At 37.6% G+C, this 13,771-nt stretch overlaps 1 protein-coding gene and 1 pseudogene across 1 annotated transcript; both read left to right on the top strand.

Annotated features, from left to right (window-relative positions):
• Positions 1 to 1,561: 1,561 nt before the first annotated feature.
• LOC105309628 (olfactory receptor 226) lies at positions 1,562 to 2,545 on the top strand. The gene has a single exon (XM_011385792.1). The coding sequence runs from the start codon at positions 1,562 to 1,564 to the stop codon at positions 2,543 to 2,545; it is 984 nt and encodes a 327-aa protein (XP_011384094.1).
• A 396-nt stretch (positions 2,546 to 2,941) lies between these two features.
• Positions 2,942 to 4,142, top strand: LOC105309632 (annotated as a pseudogene).
• The last annotated feature ends 9,629 nt before the right edge of the window (positions 4,143 to 13,771 follow it).

Here is a 13,771-nt window from a genome sequence, read left to right as displayed (position 1 = left end):
TAGTGAATACACAATGTTTAGCTTTTAACAGTACTAAAGAAGCTGCATTACTCTCATTCCAAAAGAGAACAACTTTCAGAACCATTGGAATTCTCCGTTCTCCTGCCATCCAGAATCCTCTTCTTACCTCTTCTGGTAGCCTACGTATGTAAGCAAACCAAAACTCAAGCCAGAGTTTACTGTAAATGCATTCATATATGAGAAAACTAAATTTAAAAACAACTAGTCACAAACAGCCAGCTAGGCCTTTCCAAAAAGGCAACCAGTTAAGCTATAACCAGTCACAGTTTAGCACTGCCTGATTTGAATTAATATTTCCTCAAATAAATTCTTGAAAATTTTAATGTGCCTCAGTTTAGTTTTTTTTTTTTTAAATCAGGCATGCTTCTTCCCCCGAGGATGTGTTTTCTTTTCTTTCTTTTTATTTATTTATTAATTTTTTAAACATTAACTTTATTGGGTGACTTTGACTAATAAAATTATGTAGGCTTCAAGTGCACAAATTGCTAATGCAATATCTGTATATCACATTGTGTGTAGATAAGGGTAAAGGAGGTCAAATATATGGTGATGGAAAGAGATTTGACTTTGGGTAGTGAATACACAATGTTTAGCTTTTAACAGTACTAAAGAAGCTGCATTACTCTCATTCCAAAAGAGAACAACTTTCAGAACCATTGGAATTCTCAGTTCTCCTGCCATCCAGAATCCTCTTCTTAATAGGATTATCAGGTGGGTCTCAGGTCCTCCTCTGAAGTACTAGGTTATGCAGGACTTTCATTCGATAGCTGCTGAACTTTTGGGGTTATACCCTCAAAGGAAGAAACTGCTTCCCTAGATGAGCCCCAAAGATCCCTTCTCTTGGATGTAAATCCAGGATGTCTCTTACTGTCCATACTTCATGTTGCCTGAATACTTAGGAAACTCTGAGATCCTGACTTCCTGGTTCAACCTCTTGCTATCTGCATGACCTGGAACAAGTCACTTAACTATGCCTGAGTTTCCTTAGGTGTTAAGTGAGGTTGATAATAGCACTAATTCAAGGTTCTTTTGCAAGTTAAGTGACTTATTATCTGCAAACATTTTAGAATGATGTTTGTACTAACAACACATAGCAAATACTCACTTGTGTAATATATTGTTGTTGTTCCTTCATAATGTAACTTAGTTCCCCAAAACTAAGCCACAATCCAGCTCAGAAACAAACTTTCATGTTAAAGCAGCTCAGACTCTCTTCCTATTTTTGTTTTGTAACTATGTCCTTCAGGGAAAAACTAGTGTCATCTTTACCTAGTGCTTATCAAACCATGGTTCTCCAAGTGCCAGGACAGACTCCTATCCTATCTCAAACACAAAGCTACTTATTCTTGTCCCCTATTGTCTTAGCTCTTTCCCAGATTACAGAAGAGAACAGTGGCCTCAGATCGGTGACGAATTGTATGTACTACATACATTGCATCCTACCAATATAAACACACCAAGAGAAAGGCTGGAGACTTGCTGCTGCCTCCAGAAGACACTCTACTCTCTCTCCTGAAGAGCAGTGGGCAAAACCGACCCCATGGAAAGAAAAAACCAGAGTGGGAGAGTAAGTGAGTTTGTGTTACTGGGCTTCCCAGCTCCTGTCCCACTGCGGACACTAATGTTTGCCCTTTCTCTGTTGGCCTATGTGCTGGTGCTAACTGAGAACACACTCATCATTATGGCAATTAGGAACCACCCCACCCTCCACAAACCCATGTACTTCTTTCTGGCTAATATGTCCTTCCTGGAGATCTGGTATGTTACTGTCACTATTCCCAAGATGCTAGTTGGCTTTGTTGGGTCCAAACAGGGCCGTGGACAGCTAATCTCCTTTGAGGGCTGCATGACACAACTCTACTTCTTCCTGGGTCTTGCCTGCACTGAGTGTGTCCTTCTCGCTGTTATGGCCTATGATCGTTATGTGGCCATCTGCCATCCTCTCCACTACCCTATCATCGTCAGTGGCCGGCTATGTGTGCAGCTGGCAGCCAGCTCCTGGGCTGGAGGTTTTGGCATCTCCATGGTCAAAGTTTTTTTCATTTCTCGTCTCTCTTACTGTGGCCCCAACATCATCAACCACTTTTTCTGTGATGTCTCCCCATTGCTCAACCTTTCATGCACTGACATGTCGACAGCAGAGCTTGCAGACTTTATCCTGGCCATTGTTATCCTGGTAGGACCACTCTCTGTTACTGGGGCCTCCTATGTGGCCATCACGGGTGTTATGATGCGCATTCCCTCATCCACTGGGCGCCACAAAGCCTTTTCCACCTGTGCCTCTCACCTCACTGTTGTGGTCATTTTCTATGTAGCCAGCATCTTCATCTATGCTCGGCCAAAGGCACTCTCAGCTTTTGACACCAACAAGCTAGTCTCTGTCATCTATGCTGTCATTGTACCATTGCTCAACCCCATCATTTACTGCTTGCGCAACCAAGAGGTCAAGAGAGCCCTACGCCATACTCTGCACTTGTACCAGGGCCAGGATGCTAAGCCCGGGAAAGCTAGCAGAGATGGGTAGAATGGAGGTGTTGTCTTAGAAAATGTTCTTAAACTTGAGATCTATGTCTTCCATGAAGTCCAGAGCAGTTTTCAGGGCATAATTAGGGACTAGAGTTTCAAAGACACCTCCAAGAAACTAGTTCTGGAGAAAGAACAGGGATTGATTGCAAGCTAGCAGCTAGCATCTGAATTTCTATATAATTTACATGGAGCAGGTTCATGAATCATGCATCCTGGTGAGGTGGAAAGTGTTGACACTGAGCAGAATGCATGATTACACTTCAATATTTAAACAAGCAAACAAATGCAGAACTGGCCTCTCTCTACATGGCCTTTCCTGGGTTTGCCCTTGGTTTTAGTTTGAGGCAGAAGGTGTAGCAAAGGGAAGCAAAAGGATGAAGGCATTCAGGGAAGCATGGGCTTCATTATGGAAAAGCATCAGAAGACTCTGGATGAGTTCTTTTCTACCCATAGGCCACCGACTACAGCCTATGAGGTAAAAGGGCCCAGGAGGTGATCATTCTGGTGTGAGTTACAAGGCATGGAGATAGGAAAATGTGAATTTTTGTTTTCACCTCCTGGACTACAGAGGTTTTAGCTTCATTCCTGATTTACTGAGGTCAGTGCACACACTGAACTAGTGGCTGAGTGCAGTTGTTTATTTAATCTTCTGTCTTCCTAATTAGATTGTAAGCTCCACGGAGACAAAAATCACATTTGCTTATTCATCATTTTATTACCATGACCCAGAACAATGTCTAGCATATGGTGGCTATGAAGAAACATAATGAATGAATATAATTTGGAGCCATGTAGGCAAGGCATGACTTTCATGGTTATAGATGGGATTGGCAGGTACAAGAACTAAACCCTCATGCTTCGCTTGAGTATGGAGACGTACAAATTGGCTCAGCCTTGCTGAGAGGAAATTTGGCAACATGTGTCATAAATACTAAAAATATTGAAAACATTCAGAAATATTTGCATACATAGACATATAATTTATAAACTATCAATTGTTTAACCAATCCTCTATTTGTAGAAGTTTAGCATACGCTTGTGTTTCTCTTACTATAAATAAAATGCACTGACGTGTTCTTTCTAGTACCCGGTCATCATGACCACAGGTTATTGTGTGCAATTGGTGGCTTTCTCCTATATGACTGGTTTCACGAGCACTGTAATCAAGGTCTATTTCATTTCATATGTCACCTTCTATGGCTCCAATGTCATGAACCGCCTTTTCTGTGACATTTCACCAATTGCCAACTGGTCTGCAAAGGCATGTCCACAACTGAGCTACTGGACTTTGCTTTGGCTACTGTCATTCTTGTCTTCCCTCTCATCATTACTGTCCTCTCCCATATCTACATTGTCTCCACCATTCTGCTCATAGCCTCCACCCAGGGAAGAAAGAAAGCCTTCTCCACCTGTGCATCCCACCTCACTGTAACCATAATTTATTACATAGCCATGATTGTCATGTATGTTCAATACAGAGCTATTGCACTATTTAATTTACTACATTAATATCAGCTGTGTATGAAGTCTTCGCACACATGCTAAATCCCTTTGTCTCCTGTCTTAAAAACCAAGATGTCAAGAATGCTACATAAAGGCTGTTGGGTTTGGCCAGTGCCTCCTGCTCAACTGAACCCTGTTGCCTTGAGTAGGAAATGGTGTCTCAGCAAGGATGTCATTCCCATGACACTCATCCTAAATGTACATGTTAGTTTGCTTTATAGATCTAGGTTCTAAAAGTAATCACACCATGAGAAAGAAAAAACAACAATTAAAAATCAAAACATGACCCATTATGTATTGCTTAATCTTGAACTATGTTTAATATATACTGCATATATTTAACCAGTACCTGAAATGACAGAGTAATAATAATAAATGTTAACATATGTAAGGTGGTATTAAACTTTTTATGGCTAATAAATTATTTTATCCTCATAACACCTCTATGAGTTAGTTATGATTAGTTACCTGATTTTACAGATCAGAAAACTGATGCATGCAAAGAGAGGTTAAATAAGCTGTCCAAGATGCACACTTAATAAATGTGAAAGCCATTATTTGAACCCAGGGAGTCTAGCTTTATGACACACTGAACTGGATTCTTTTTACATCTAAGAGTCTGTGATAATAGCTCTAGGGACACATTAGTTAACAAGCACTGATCCCTGGAAGGAATAAGCAATTCAGTCAGTAAGTTATGTGTAGATGTGATGATAGGTATTAATGGTGTGGTGGTGGCCGTGGTGGTAGTGATGGCAGTGACAGTGCTGTTTGTATTGATGATGGAATCTCATTGATATTAAAAATAACGTTGATCATGTCCCAGTCCTCTTCCAATTTTAGCCTCCTTCCAGGTCTGTAAGAGCTCATTTCTCCTTATAGGGAATGGAATCAATAGTTTCATGAAAGATGAAAGAATCAGTAGTACTACAATTTTTGCAGTTGACAACTTTTGTGCTCTTGGATCCTTGTGGCTGCTATGCCATATTGTGACTGTTATCAGCAAACTAATGGAACACCATTACCTCAGTATATGTCTCAGCCGAAGACTTCAATATACCAACAGAACATATATGCTATATACAAATCAAGTGAAAACAAATACAAAATTTTCTAAGACAAATGCGAGTGTTAGATATCATTGGGGGACCTGCTGACCAGATAAGGAAATGTAGTGTACCAGGGAGAATTCTACAATATTCATCAAACTGAGATTAAAATATGAGAGGAATAATAAGAAAGTGGTAGCGTGACTCTATATGCTGCCCATTTTAAGTGGGAGTCTAAAATCGGTCTCCTATTTTTGACCTAAGCTCCCTTCAATTTTTTTCAACATCATTGAACTAATCTTTCCTATACATTGCTCTTGTAATGTTACTCGACTATGAAGAATTCTCAATTTCAATTAAATAGGACCTACTTGTTTGATTCATTATTATTATTTTGGAATCATTCTAGCATTTACAAACTCAACCTTGATTTTTACTGATCTTCAGTATGAAACATCCATTCTGATATTAGTCACCTTAATGTACTTAATAATTATATTACACTAATTCTTATGTTGCTTAACTTCATTCATTCATTCATTTACTCATTCAATATTTTTGTGTCCTTATCTCTTGCAAAGCACTGTTATAGTGCTTTGCAAGAGATAAGGACACAAAAAAATTATAACAAATATTATAATATTATAACTAAGAGAATATAACAGTCAACAACAACAAAAAATAGATTCAGATTCTTCCTTCAAAAAGCTATAATGAGTAGGGAAGACAAAGGCACAATTTCTTTCAGAGTTATAAGTTTGATGATGCAAGTGGAATACTATGGAAGCAAATGGTAAGTAAACCAGGAATGAATAGAGAAAATGTTCCAGCAAAAGTAGCATTTAGGCTAACGCTTGAAGGAAATAGACAGATGCAAAATGGTTGGCAGTAGTTAAGGCCAGGGTTTGCAGACATAAGAAAACCCAAGCATCAAGAGATAACAGCACACTTAAAGATCTGAAATATGATTAGTATAAAATGACCTTAAAAAATAAGGTGTCACATGAGGAAGTAGATTCATGTTTACCAATCCAAATCTAACCAATCTGTGAATTTTCTCTTACTGTACAGATTTATAAATACATAATAAGTTCTACAGAGGCAAGAGCAGTTTCTGCGAGTACTAGATCTTCAGCTTGTACTGCTTCTACTAGGTTAGTGAAGCAGGAACAAGCCTTGACTACAGCAGTTTTTATTCTATATGACAAATGTCAGTTTATGTTTGACTCCCTGCTACATTGTGAGCAGAAAGTAACCTTATTCCTCTTGAAACTACACCAATGATGGCTATCATCTATTTCCCATGCTTCAGTTATCTATTCTCTGTACTCCTTTGTGTATTCCATCTCCCAGGGTGTGAAAGGAATTGATCCTGTGGACTGTATCACTCTGACTCTGTTGGCCTCCAGCTTCCAATTTGGTTGGGTCAGTGGGAAGCACCAGCAGGAAATTGAAGGATTCCAGGAAAGAGATGACAAAGAGACCTTTCCCTGCTTCCCTGGGTGCTGTGACTCTGGCAATGACTATAACTCCTGCAACAGGGTTGCCCCTTCCAGGACTGCAGCATTGCACTTCACTGGGTATCTGTACTGCCAATCCTTATGTGGCTCAACGTCCTTGTCGATCATCTTCACTTTACCCAACCTTGGTGCATAGTTATGACATTTAATTCTACTCCAAAGTTTCAGCAGATATTGCTTTCTGTTTCTCACTAGGATCCTGACTGTATCTGACAATCAATAAATATTAGCCAAATTGAAATAAATCTTGGTGGGAATACTGGGAATAACTAGACCACAGGAAAAGGGAACCCTCATACACTGTTGGTGGGAATGTAAATTGGTACAGCACTATGGAAAACAATATGGAGGCTCCTCAAAACAGTAAGGATAGAATTACCATATGACCTAGCTATCTCTCTTCTGGGTATTTACCCAAAAGACTTAAAAACATTTATCCGCAAAGATATATATACCTCCATGTTCATAGCAGCACTGTTCATGGTGGCCAAGATATGGAAACAATCTAAGTGCCCTTCAACAGATGATTGGATAAAGGAGATGTGGTACATATACACAATGGAATATTACTCAGCTATAAGAAAAGATGAAATACTGCCATTTGCAACAACGTGGATGAATCTTGAGATTATCATGCTAAGGGAAATAAGTCAGAAAAAGTTGAGAACAATATTTCACTCATCTGTGGGATATAAAACTGAAAGCAACAAATGTGACAGAGATTCGTGGACACGGACAGTGAATTAGTGGCTATAAGAAGGAAGTAGGGGAGAGGGGAAGTAGATAGGGTTAAAGGCAGTCAAATATTTGGTGATAGAAAGAAATTTAACTTTGGGTGGCGAACATAATGCAATATACATATACTGTATTATTGAATCATATACTTGAAATCTATATAATTTTATTAACTAATGTCACCCCGATAATTTTAACTTTAAAAATGAAAAAAAACTGACATAGGTTTAGATTTTGAAATAAATAACATAACCTAAGCAAATCTCATTTTCTACTTAAATATATGACAGAACTTGAATTCAAATACAAAACTATTTGTTCCACATTTAATTTTTCAAATATTTCTTCTTAAATAACTTCTACTTTTCCTCCACATGATGCCACTGACAAATTGAATTGATTCTGAGATGTCGGACCTAACACATTCAGCAAATTTAAACTCAGGTGTTGAATATATTGTTCCCAGCTTTTCTGCCACTTATTCTAAGACTGTATATGCCACTAAGAAGCATTTACTTCTTCTCAGAACCAGTAAAAGTAAGTTTACAACAGTGAATTACCCCTTCACTTTTTCCCTTTTAGGTTATACTTATCGGAGTAAAGCAGACTATATTTTAAGATCTTTTGAAGAATTTCCTCAATATATTTTTCCAGGTGCTTTTAATTCACTCACTAGGTTTCCTGTCGTCTAATAAGATAATCAGACTTCCAAAACAACTTCACCAACAATTGGGTATGTAGGAAAATAATGGGAAAGGTGATGGTCTTGGGAAGCAAATATTTAGCTTAAGACCCTGGCATTACCAGCTGTTAGTTTTGTGTTTTTCGTAGGTTATTAGAATTTCGTTGTTTTTTTTGGGGGGGGGTGAGTTTCAGTTTTTAAACTTGTGAAATGTAGGTCATAACATTTATCTTCAAATGTTGGTAGGAAGATTAAATGAAAATAAATATACATGAATGCATCAGGCACAGTGTTTAACACATAATATTCTAAATTATTCAAGCAAACACAAGATAAACAGGATTACTCATAATGTCTTTAAAACTCAGCTGGAGTGCCCAAATTTCCATGATGCTTTCCTTGTTTTCTGCCAACCTCCAGCATGTTCTGACTTATCCCCACACCTATCAGGAAGAAATCATCTCTTACTGTGCTTAACTCCTGTTCAGTGTGACAATATCTTGGTTATAACCCTCTTCCAGACTCCACCTTATATTCAAATGCACATATTATTTCTCGTACTGGATTTTAAGTTGCTTATCTCACAGACGACTCTTTATTATTCTCAGTTACTAAAAATTATTTCTACTTATTATGTATTTAATGGTCAACAGATATTTATTTGATTAATAAATCCCCATCTGAATGTATGTTGTACTTTCGATTGACAGCCATAGTGCCCATACCTTCTGAATTTGGGGGCATAGTTCCCATTTAAAATATTCTGTTTTCTCTAACTTTCTCAATTTTTAGACCAAGGGAAATATCACGGATTAGATCTTCATATGAAGTTCAATACTTTCTAACATGCTGAGACTGGAAAGCTTAACACTACAGTTCTCAGGCTTTCGTTTATGTTTAGGGTATTGTTTGATGCACATATATGCGACTTTGATTAAAACATATGTAACATGCAGAGGGAGGCAGAGTCTGAGGCCAAAGTTCTGGAGCCAGCAGATTCTGGTTCATTGGCCCTGGAGAGGAAGCAGCAGCCACAGCAGCAACTTTCTCTATTGTGGTCGAGACAAGGGAGTTTGGGGGACTGAAATTTGTTCCTAGGTTTCAGCCTAAATAAAGCCCCCTACTCCAGCCCTCTGTATGATTTTACAAGGACAAAGTTGTCTTTCTGCTTAAACTAAGATGATTTCCATGATCTATAATAGAACACTGAGTGATACAATTTCTCTAGGAAAATTATTATTTATTTTAAACCTTAATTTTCTTGTTGAAAACTTGGAATATTAATAAAATTTTATAGAGTTGTTGGAAGCATTAATTTAGTTATGTAAATTCTTTTGCACGTAGCAGGCACACAACTTAATATTATTCTCTGTTTTCTGCAAAGAGTTGCTCCCATGTATTCACTAATCATGTCTTCATGGCTCTACCAATGGCAATTGTCATATTTTTGTAAATAAAGATGACCTTAGTCATTTGATTGACTAGATTGTTTTAGATAAAGGAATTAAGGTTTAGAATAATTAAAAGTTTTCTGGCATGAGAGGTGGAATGAGAGTTTAATTAATCCCTAAGGAATGTGGAATTACCCTAGAATTCCAATGTTTCAGCTACTGATAATTAAATCTTATGAATATTCATTTGGAAGCATAGTTCTTTGTAAGTGTACATGGAAAAATATCATATGAACCCCTACATGAGATGAATGATGAAAATAAGCATGTAAATATAGTAATAATTATAATTCTATTGAACTATAATTATTTCATTTTATTTTTAATAGAGTATTAATTGAATGAATAAATTGATATCTGTTTATAACTTTGTGTTTTTCTAAAAATAAATTCACAAAAAATTATCTTTGTTCTTGATCATAAATTTTAGTCCAGAAAGTATGTTCACATAAATGCTTTAAAGCATTCTATCCATCAATACATTCGTGATTATTCATCTTATCTCTAAAAGAAATAACAGGGAACGAAGAAAATCTCCAAATATTGAACAAGAATCTTTAGATAATGCCATCACACTTGCTGTTTTCAAACAAAGGGCTATGCGGAAGGGATGTTGCAAGTAAAACACATTCTATCACACATTATATCTGTGTCCCCAGTCTCCCAATTAATGAGCAGGCCTGGACCAGATCTGAGACACAGTCATTTTCTCTTCCTCTGGCCTGATTCTTAGACTTTGAAAATTCTAAGCAGTCTTCTTGAACTTTCCCTCAGACCCACAATCTAATTATGTCTCTCATAGTCTTATCACTCTAATGGTAACAGGTGACATGAAAAGATTAAATTAGAGGAAAGAGAAGGTTTTAATCTAAGGCTTAGTGCAGAGATGTCATCCGCTGCCTGTTCCGTGTGTCCTTTGCCTTGTCTCCTGCTCTCCTTTGCTTTGGATCCTGACTTGTTTTCTTCTTGGATCTATAAGAAAAAACATTCTTCCTTCTAAACCTCTCCCTCAGATTGTTCTCAATAACTATTTACATGAGACACAAAAGAGAAGAGCAATGTAAAACAACCTAAAAGGAAGAGCCAAGTTTTAAAAGACTAAAAAAAAAGTCAGAACTGGGAACAGTTAAATTCTCTTCACCCAAAAGCTCTATTTCCTAGTTGTATGTGCAACTGTTTATCTTCGATGCTTAGGAGTACTCTTCTTTTGAGTGGTGGAAGTGAAAAGATAGCTGTACTTCTCCCTAGAGCTTAGTACGTACCATTAACACTGGTAAATCATCTTTCATATATTTTAATTCTCTCAGTAGTAACCACTCTGAATAATATCAATGCTTTAAAGTAATAGGTTATGAGTGATAGTTAACTTCCCAGAGAATCAGAATGAGAAAAGAAAATGAAGTCCTGGAACTAGGATTAAGATCAATCACCAGGGTTATTTGCCACGAAACTTGCTGTTCTATTTCTCCATCTGATAATATTCTGTATCATCTCTATTTGTTGACCCATGGACATCACTGGGGAATTCTCTCTAACTTCTTTGTCATTGTTGCTCTTCAAAATCCTCTAGCATTTGTGAATCAGATCCCTAAGGAAGTGTCTTTAAAGAACATAGTTGTCTGTACTGAGCAGTGAGCTCATTGCATACTGGACCTCTCCAGCTACAGGTTCTGCCTGAGGAGTCAGAAGAGTCAACATACAAAGCCAGCCCAAGATCAGTGGCGGAGAAACAGAGAATGAGAGTAAGAGAGAGAGGAGTGGGAAAGAAACAACATTGAATAGATGTAGAGGGAAAAAGACATATAAAACAGAAAAATTTCTTCCATCTTGGGCTCTTATCATCCAACGGGAGCATCCAACAGGCCAAAAAGTAACCTTTGAATTTTGGATTTAAAAGTGTGACCATAAATATGAATTGAGATGATGTTGCATTTTCTTTTAATTAATAGCAGAATAATTTTTTATTTCCCTATAATCGATCTGGACCCCAGAGTCTTTCTCAGCTGACAAGAATCACAAAATAATGGAACTCTTGAGTTTCATAGAGAAGCAATTTTCCAAGATTTAGATCAGGCTATTTCAAAGTCTCTCATTTTTTCTCTTTTCCCTTTTTTTTCACCTTTTGCTTTTTGTCACCTATCTGCAACTCATTTCAGGTGGCAAGGCAAGACTCAACCAAGATGACCTACTTCACCCAGTCCCTAACCAGAAATAAACAGAAAGCATTATGGTGAGGCATCTGCTATTAATTAAATATATCAAAATGCCAACCACACATCAGGAACTGTGCTAAACACTGGATATAAGATGAACAAGTCAAAAATAGAATATAACTGATATTTCCAAGGATTTCACAAATCTAGTAGCAGTGACAGGTAAGCAAATGATACATGTTACCATGATAAGATGCTCTAAGGTCCACATGTTACAAAATCAGATTGCTGGGGATGATGGGCAGGAGATGGTGATAGTGGGGTGCTTAGGGATGGGTCTGAGTAGGCATTTGCCAGTTGGCAGTGTAGAAACAATTTCAGGCAGAAGACAGAGTACATGCAAATGCATAAAGTCTTGAAGGAGGATGTTACACTGAAGAACTGCAAATTTTCAGTGTGGCTTGAACTTGAGCTGATTATCTGGGAAAAGAAGAATATGAGGATATTAAGAATGTGGAGTTTAGATCATGAAGAACCTGCTATGCAAATAAGGAGTTCAGAGAACAGTAACCACTAAAGGATTTGAACTACATGGACACATGTTCATAAATATATTTTAATAAGATCACCCCATCTAGAGACAGGAATATTATTTAGTGTGTATACGTGTCTTCTTAAATGGACACTAGACCTTTTGCTAACCTCTCTATGGGTCCTGGTCCCTTGCACAGCATGCCCATTCTATCTCAGTTGAGACTTGAACTTTTTATATTTCTTTCCATCTTATCCTCCACCCTAATTATTCAATGTCCCCCGTTATTTGCAATATTGCCCTCATTCTCTTCCAACTTCTTCCTTCTTGAGAAAACCTATTTTACTATTGTAGCAACTTCCAAGGATGTACATCAATTCTATTCCTTTGACTCAGCAGGTAAGCCCCTCCTCTGACTGAGCCAACACGCTCTTCATAACAAAGCCCTTCGGAGTTAAGAAATGTGCAGTGACTGGGTAGAACACACTGGGTCAGTGGTCGGATCAGAGGTTAATGTATAGTGGGGAAGGTCATATAGTTTCAGATTTTAGACATATACGGGGGTCTAATTAGGGATGCGGTGAAAAGTACTACAAATATTAGGAGGTCTTGAGTATTATATAGACTTGGGGAGCAACTTGCTCGTGGAAAACAGCTAAAGTATTAGGTTTTGGACTAATCACATAAGTTCAGATGGGGTGTAAAGGCTAAATTCAGAAGTAAAGAATTTGGGCATAAAAAACTGGAATGAAAAGGAAAATTGGTTTAAGTATGAGAATCAGAGCCAGGGATTAGGTGAATGGGTGAGATGGTACAGGAACAGGCAGAGAGTAGAATATGGATTCACAATGACACTGAGCAGAGAGACAGGTGGGAAGTAATACTTAAAGCAGGAGAATTATTGCATAGTAGAGAGAATATATATTTTGGAAACTGACAGTTTTAGGTAATAATTCCATGACTTTCGATGTTTACTTGTATAAATATAGCCAAATTATTTGCCTTATTATCTGTAATTTGAAACCTATAATATCTTCCAAATTTTTTTGTGTGAGAATTAAGGGAGATAAAGTATGGAAAGAACCTAGTACAAATTCTGCCAAATGATAGGTACCCAACAAAAGATAAATGTTTACTATTGAACAGTTTATACAGGCAAAGACAGAGATGAGGAGCGAAGATGATGAAAGCCAAGTAGGAAAACCAGGTGAGTGCTCAGCAGGAGGACAGTGTAGGACAGTAGTCTCCTGTGGCCTTTATTCACACGCCCAAATGGTGGGTTAGATGTAGAGATCTAGGTCATGCCTGAAGCAATAAACTTACTCAAGGTTTCAAGAATATAACATGAATCTTAAAATTCAAAGGAGCTCAGGTAATATCAGATAACATGTGAATGGGACTTGTCTTTTTTCCACATGCAGTCAGTGTGACAAGAGATAGTCTGTCAGGTGTAGCAGAACTCAGTGTGTTGGAAATAAGAATTAGTAAAAAATTTTGGGAAAAGTGTGAAGTAAGAAGGCTAATCACGTACAGCCTTATAATCTGATCTTGTCTCGATCCATTCACACCACTCTTTTCTAATAGAAATGCAAATCATTT

This window comes from Pteropus vampyrus, unplaced genomic scaffold, assembly GCF_000151845.1.
Source record: "Pteropus vampyrus isolate Shadow unplaced genomic scaffold, Pvam_2.0 Scaffold811, whole genome shotgun sequence".
NCBI lineage: Eukaryota > Metazoa > Chordata > Mammalia > Chiroptera > Pteropodidae > Pteropus > Pteropus vampyrus.
Note: the sequence above shows the minus strand (reverse complement) of the source record. Positions and strands in the feature narration are given on the sequence as shown.